Here is a 7,641-nt window from a genome sequence, read left to right as displayed (position 1 = left end):
TTGCCAAAATTGGCGACCCTTTATCTAGAGTATGGACACTGGGTTATGTTTACAAAACAAACAGCCTTGCAACAAGCCCTTTCTCCAAAAGAAACTACCTTTAGGAAAAGTGGTTATACACCATTAGGTGTACGCCTGCTTTCCTGTATTAAATTCGGAATAAACGGAACGCAGAACTCCGAACTATCAACACAACAATATTTATTTATGGTGAAAATAGGCATCTTTAATCTTGGTTGCTGAGACGCCTTCTGTGAGACAGCATGGTTGCTGAGACGTTGGAATGTTGATGTGAGCTGTCCCCAGAGTTGGAAAGATGGAGAGACAGCTTGACACGTCCATGCTCATAGCCGGCCGGCCGAGAAAGAGAATGAAAAAAAGCGGGAACGTTTAGATGTTGAATTCCACGCATGCGCATGAGATAGGGTGTTACTACATACCCTTAATGGGTTTTTTGTGTCAAGTAGATGAAGATGCAAGAAAACTCTTTTACCCAAGTATTACACCTGGAGAAACAATAAATGGCTCAAGAGGAAACATGGGGCTTTTTCATATCATTCCCATTGCTTCAATACCACAATCCATTTTTATTTCCCAAAGAACTGCACACCTCATGAACCCTCCTGCCCATACCCCATATTCTTGTCAACTTCAGATTCAGCTAAGCATATATTATTAATCTCATCCAGTTGCTCTTAATCTTGCATCATTTAAAAATGGCCATTGTTTCATGTATGTTTATGTTGGTGCATCTTTCACATTTTACTTCAGTCATGCTGAGGCAACACCTCAAAGAAATTTTGATCAAAACGTATTTGTTTTGCTAAGCTTAGTGCTTATTCTATTGATCTCTCTTGCTGAACAGCTAGGTTACAGGGATGTAAACACACAAACACCAGTTGTCAAGCAATACTGGGAGACAAACACAGACGCAAAGACATACACACTTATATGTGTATGTGTGTGTACATATATATATAATGAGTGTTGGTTATGAGTTTTGCTTAAGTTAACTGTAGCCAGTTCATGATGTAGCTGTGTGTTGGTTATGCATGAACTTGTCTAGTCTTTGTGCCTGGAGTTACCTTTATATAAACAAATGACAAGAACCAGGTAAATTCAATGCAACTGTTATTTATTACAACCCCTTATAAAAATACATGGCAAATGTCTTACATATTGTGAAGTAACTGGTTTGACAAATTTTAACTGACTCTATCTGGAACAGTGGAAGTTGTATCATAGTTGAAATTCTGTAGCATGTTCATGGGTTGGTTCTGTGTGTTGGGCAGCTTCGGTTGTGATCTTATCTCCTCTGGCATATTCTTGACGGTTGCCCTTTATAACACCAACCACTCCGAGTGTAATAGGTGGCTGTATGTGTCACTGGCAGAGGCACCATTACATGACACATGCCTCAACAAGTCTTCTCATTTGATATAATTTTAAGATGAATACCTGGGTAGACAACATGCTTCCTACATTATATGTGTATATCATCATCATCATCATCATGCTGGCATGGATTGGACAATTTCTATCTGCATTTGGCGTTAGGAAGGGCATCCAGCTGTAGAAACTCTGCCAAATTTAGATTGGAGTCTGGTGTTGCCATCCGGTTTCACCAGTCCTCAGTCAAGTCGTCCAACCCATGCTAGCATGGAAAGCGGACGTTAAACGATGATGACTCCCGTGTGAATACTTTTACAGTTAGAGAGAGTGCCCCTCTTCTCTTTTTTTTTGGCATAGAAGGAACTCTGACAATTACAGCAATTCCCTGATGAGTAGCTTGGTTATTGCCATGCAGAATGCCTGCAATACTACAACCATTTTAGGAGAAGGTCAAAATGCTTCTTGTTCATAGGAATTGTCACATTGATAGTCATATACATATATGAATAAATACACATTTAGTTAACACTAGAAGTACCAAGTGGTCATTTATCACCACTTTTGCTTTTTACTTTTTAATTTCTACAACTGTATTGAATGGTGCAATCATAAGCATCATTTCATATATGTGTATAGATATATATTTTTTGCATGTAAATAAATGCTAAAAGACTGTATTTTCAAATCCTTTATTCATTGCATTTGCTGATATTTAAAATAAATTGTATGAAATAAGATTTTCAATGACAGTCAAAAATGACCATTATGGTCTTTTTAAGAAGAAAGAAATGTTGATACTTTTAGTGTTAACCCTTTAGCATTTAAACCAGCCATCTCTAGCCCAAATATACTACATATTTTACGTTCAAACTTCCCAGAAATGGCCTCTTACACCTACCCTACAATGTCTTTCTGTAAATACACAATCACATCATTAAAATTTGAAAACTGTGAGTTAATGCATGACAAACTGAAAATAATTTGTATAAATAAACATCATATTCGACAGAATAATTTGCATGGTAAAGGGTTAAGTCACCACTTACAGAGTAAAGACTTTTCTCATGTAAGAATACACTTGTGAGAAGCTAAGGTACCACTTTGAGCGAATGATTTACCACAGGTATCACAGTGATATGGCTTCTCTCCTGTATGAGTACGTTTGTGACCTGTTAAATTAGAACTCTGAGAAAATGATCTGCCACAGATATCACAGTGAAATGGCTTGTCACCTTTATGAATACGCTTGTGACTACTTAAAGCACAACTCTGAGAAAATGCTTTACCACAGATATCACAGTCATATGGCTTCTCTCCTGTATGAATACGTTTATGGGTAGTTAGGTTACTACTGGCAGCAAAAGATTTGTTACAGATGATACAGGGATATGGCTTCTCTCCTGTATGAATACGTTTATGTTCAGTCAAAGCAGAGTTGCGAGGGAATGATTTACCACAGATATTACAGGAATATGGTTTCTCCCCTGTATGAGTACGTTTGTGAGAATATAAATAACTTTGGTCAGCAAACGATCTACTACAGATGTTACACTGATATGGCTTCACTCCTGTATGAACACGTTTGTGACGACCGAAATCACTTTGGTCAGAGAATGATTTACCACAGACATCACAGTGATATGGTTTCTCTCCAGTATGAATACGTTTGTGTCTAGTCAATTTACCACTTACAGAGAATGGTTTACCACAAATGTCACAGCGAAATGGTTTCTCCCCTGTATGGACACGTATATGTGAATTTAAAGCACTTCGATTAGAGAATGATGTACTACACACATCACAGTGATAAGGCTTCTCTCCGGTATGAACACGTCTGTGTCTAGTCAAGCAAGTATTTGAGGAGAATAATTTACCACAGATATCACAGTGATATGGCTTCTCTCCTGTATGGATATGTTTGTGTTCAGATAAGTCAGAACTCACAGAGAATGCTTTACCACAGATATAACAATGATATGGCTTCTCTCCTGTATGAACACGTTTATGAGTAGCTAAGGTGCCATTTCGAGAGAATGATTTACCACAGATATCACAAGAATATGGTCTCTCTCCTGTATGAATACGTTTGTGAGCAATTAGGGTACCACTTCGAGAGAAAGATTTATCACAAACATCACATTGATATGGCTTCTCTCCTGTATGGATACGTTTGTGAGTAGCTAAGTTGTCAATTCTGGAGAATGATTTTCCACAGATATCACAAGAATATGGTGTCTCTCCTGTATGAGTACGTTTGTGACTAGTCAGGGTACTACTGACAGAGAAAGATTTGTTACAGATGTTGCATTGATATGGCTTCTCTCCTGTATGAATACGTTTGTGATGAGTTAAACCAGTGTAGCCAGAAAATGATTTACCACAGATATTACAGGAATATGGTTTTTCCCCTGTGTGAATAAGCTTATGAGAATTTAAAGTACTTCGGTTAGAGAATGATTTACCACAGATGTTACACTGATATGGCTTCTCTCCTGTATGAACGCGTTTGTGAGAATTTAAATCACTTGGGTGAGAGAATGATTTACCACAGACATCACAATGATATGGCTTCTCCCCTGTATGAATACGTTTGTGTGTAGTCAAGTAAATTTTTTTAGAGAATGATTTACCACAGATGTCACAATGAAATGGCTTCTCTCCTGTATGAATACGTCGGTGTGTGATCAAGTAAAACTTTTTAGAGAATGATTTACCACAGATATCACAGTGAAATGGTTTCTTCCCTGTATGAATGGGTTTGTCACGGTAAAATGGCTTCTCTACTGCATGAACACATTTGTGCATAATCAAGTGACTCTCTTGAGAGAAGGACCTTTCACAGACATCACAGTTATGTGACAATTTTCGTCTCTTTGTTTCTCTAGCTTCTGGAAAAGTTAGATCCTTTAATTTCTTACTCTTTTCCATTATCCCTCTTTGAAATTCACAACATATATTTTTTTCTTCTTTTTCCTTCTATAGTCTTTTATTTACAAAAATTTCAACTGCTGTATTTCTGTCCAGTGTTACTTTTGTCTGAATACTCTTTAGTAAATTTATCCAAGTTTAATTTGCAACCAGACTCATCTTGTAGACACTCCAGCCGGTGATGTCCACAAAGTTTGCTAATAACACATTTCAGAGTAAATATATCATAGGAATTCTACCATAGACTTATAGAATCAATCTTCTATATCTGCTCTGTACAATATTTTCATTTTGGTCTTTAAAAGAAGATAAATAATGAGAATGTATCTTCAGTTATTCCAATGTCATCTGATATTCTGAAATAATAAAGAAACAACAGTGTAAGATATAGAGGCTACTTAGAAAATACAGATTCAACATTTCCATAGAGATAAACTCTAGAAATAAGTATTTACCATGCTGGAGCACTACTTGAAAGGTTTTTAGTCGATCAAATCAACCATAGTACTTATTCTATCAGTTTCTGTTGTCAAAATCGCTAAGTTAGGGGCATATAAACACTCCAATATTGGTTGTTAAGTGTTGATGGGGGGACAGACAGACAAACACACACATATAGATTAGGCTTCTTTCAGTTTCTGTCCACCAGATCCATTGAAAAAGCTTTGGTGAGCAAGAGGCTATTGTAGAAAATACTTGCCTAAGGTGGTACACAGTAGAACTGAATATATATATTTATGTATGTATCTATGTGTATATATATGTGTGGATTGGTGGTCAGGGTACTCAACTCTTGATAAAGTCAAGATTTCAATTCCTAGCAGCGAGCTGACAAAAGATAAATACTACCTGGAACTTGAAGGGCCAGCCTTATCACAAACTTAATATCTCAGAGCTACTCCATGGGTGAGTGTGTCCGTGGAGTGTTCAGCCACTTTCACGTTAAGCTCACGAGCAGGCTGTGTTCAGCTGATCGGATTTAGAAAAACCCTTCGGTATCATACCATCTGACAGGAAAATGGGCATCAGTAGGGGCTGCTTGCTGAACATGTTGACCACCGCAAGGTGTTTGACTCGGTACTTTATGGCGGTGTATGGCCTAGTGGTTAGGGTGTTGGACTTGCGATCATAATATGGTGGTTTCAATTCCTAAACCAGGTGATGCATTGTGTTATTGAGCAAAGCACTTCATTTTTAATGAGCAATCCTGCGACAGACCAGCTTCCCAACCATAGAGTCAGTATAACTCAAGAAGGAATACATTTTTTTTTTTACAGGGATGTGCTCTTGAGCATTCTGGAAAATGTGAAGAATACCTGCTCGACTGATTAAACTCAGAGGCGGAGTGGAACTAGATCTGTAGTTGGGATGGGGAACAATAACGTTCTACGATTGATTACAAAAAGTACATCAGCTAAGCAAATGGCCTTCCCTAAATGCATTTAAAACATAACAGAATCACTATTTCAGGAAACTATTGTGGTTCTCTTCGAGTGTGTAAAAGATAACTTTGGTTAAGGCAAAATGAGTAAGACAAGAATAGGTAAATTTGTCTCTTTAATTACCCAAAATTACATTTCAAAACAAAGGACTGAAACACATCACTGTCTATCCTAAGACATCGTAAAGATAAGAAACACAAACAGTTATTTAAGTATCTGGTTCAAATGAAAGAGGAACAGAGAAAAATTGCAAAAGATGTGAAATTAATGAAGATCGACTTAATAAAAAAACTCAAAATAAAATACTACCTATAGCGTCTTCACGATCTCTTCGTGATAAATGTACGTCAGTGACTAAGTCGAGTAACTTCATCCAGAGAATTTTAATCATTTTTCATTGTAACACCGCGAAGTTAATGAGTAGAAAATACTGAAATTGCCCTATTATTTTTGATAATCGTATGGGAAAATACTTGACTTTGAATCCAACAGAGAAAAGAATATTGATCGTTAAACACCAAACATCGGGTTGAAAGTTGAGGGAAAATTTCTTGAAAATCAACAAGATCTGGATTGCAACTTCAATTTTCAGTCTTAAACATAATGTAATAATTTCAAACAAGTTTGGAAAAAATATGGAGAAATGGGAAATTACTCGTTTTGCCCCGCGTAAATATCTTGTACCCTTCCCTCCATCAATTAAAAAAAAAAAAAAGACCGAACTAAAGAATAGCAAAAACCCTATCCCTTAAAGACCCACAGTACGTATTCTTCAACTTCGCCGAAAAAAGTGGTTGAAGTGTATTTAAGAATATTTCTCAAACTAAAACACACAACAAACAAACGTGGAAATGATGGAGAGGGTAGAAGGTTGCCGCCATAGCTAGAAATAGCAGCCAAATGTCGAACAAATTAAAGAATACATACATAAGACACAAAGTATTGAAAGATCAAATATTTTCATTGTTTAATACTTACGGAAATGTTTTTTTTATAAAGGATAGTGTTGTTATCAGTGCGTCAGGTGGTAGAGAAATGGATTATAATTGCGTTCGGGAGGTAATTAAGAGAGATTCCAGCGCCAAACAGGTTCGTCATGATGCAGTGAATGAAGGCGGAAGTACGTTTAGTGCGCATGCGTATGAAATAATGGTTTCAAAATTTGGCACCAGGCCAGCAATTTCGGGGAGGGCGGTGCGTAAATCGATTGCATGGACCTCAGTAGTCCACTGGTATTTAGGTGATCTTTCGATATTCGAAATTTAGCCAAGAATCTGTTTAGTAAATATCATTTTCCGAGGGTGGGGTAAAGAGATTAGGGAAACTAACACGAGTTGGCCTTGTTTCATTATAACATTCCGAAAAATGGATATTTCTTAAGGAAATTTCCTATAAATGCTCTTCGGATGGGGTAGATTACAATGATATCAGATTTTCTTATTCAAAAGAAAGAAAAATCGGTGAGATTTACACATACATTCAGACAGACATCTCAAAATAAAACTTGAAATTTCGAAAAGAATTGTGGATTATATCAATATGTATGTGTACGAGCGAACCAGCTATCTTTAATTTTTGTTATTAAATTCCGACATAATCTAATCTACACACTCTCGAAGGTTGTTGTAGAAAATTTGGCAAGATTTCCGCATGTCCCCGACCCCCAAACCCACCCTTAAAATTTTTATTTCTTTTTAGACACCCCCACCACCTTTTTTTCGGCTACGGGGAATGATGAATAATGGCACCCCGTCGCTTACGACGACGAGGGTTCCAGTTGATCCGATCAACGGAATAGCCTGCTCGTGAAATTAACATGCAAGTGGCTGAGCACTCCACAGACACGTGTACCCTTAACGTAGTTCTCGGGGGATATTCA

At 37.2% G+C, this 7,641-nt stretch overlaps 2 protein-coding genes across 2 annotated transcripts in view; both read right to left on the bottom strand.

The window, feature by feature from the left end:
* Positions 1–1,118: 1,118 nt before the first annotated feature.
* On the bottom strand, positions 1,119–6,871 carry LOC128246999 (zinc finger protein 62-like). The gene is made up of 2 exons (XM_052977604.1): positions 6,741–6,871; positions 1,119–4,676 (listed from the first exon to the last, which is right to left on the bottom strand). The coding sequence occupies exon 2, from the start codon at positions 4,318–4,320 to the stop codon at positions 2,455–2,457; it is 1,866 nt and encodes a 621-aa protein (XP_052833564.1). The 5' UTR covers positions 4,321–4,676; positions 6,741–6,871; the 3' UTR covers positions 1,119–2,454.
* LOC128246998 (zinc finger protein 879-like) overlaps positions 4,654–7,641 on the bottom strand; it is a 5,949-nt gene continuing 2,961 nt past the window's right edge. Inside the window, exon 3 of the mRNA XM_052977746.1 lies at positions 4,654–4,676. Within this exon, the coding sequence (XP_052833706.1) occupies positions 4,654–4,676 (23 nt within the window). The remainder of the gene's footprint in view (positions 4,677–7,641) is intronic.

This window comes from Octopus bimaculoides, chromosome 28 (assembly GCF_001194135.2).
Source record: "Octopus bimaculoides isolate UCB-OBI-ISO-001 chromosome 28, ASM119413v2, whole genome shotgun sequence".
Classification (NCBI taxonomy): domain Eukaryota; kingdom Metazoa; phylum Mollusca; class Cephalopoda; order Octopoda; family Octopodidae; genus Octopus; species Octopus bimaculoides.
This window is presented reverse-complemented; position numbering and strand designations above follow the sequence as displayed.

Excerpts from the sequence above, each read along its gene's own strand:
- LOC128246999 (XM_052977604.1), bottom strand. The coding sequence starts at position 4,320 with ATGGAAAAGAGTAAGAAATTAAAGGATCTAACTTTTCCAGAAGCTAGA.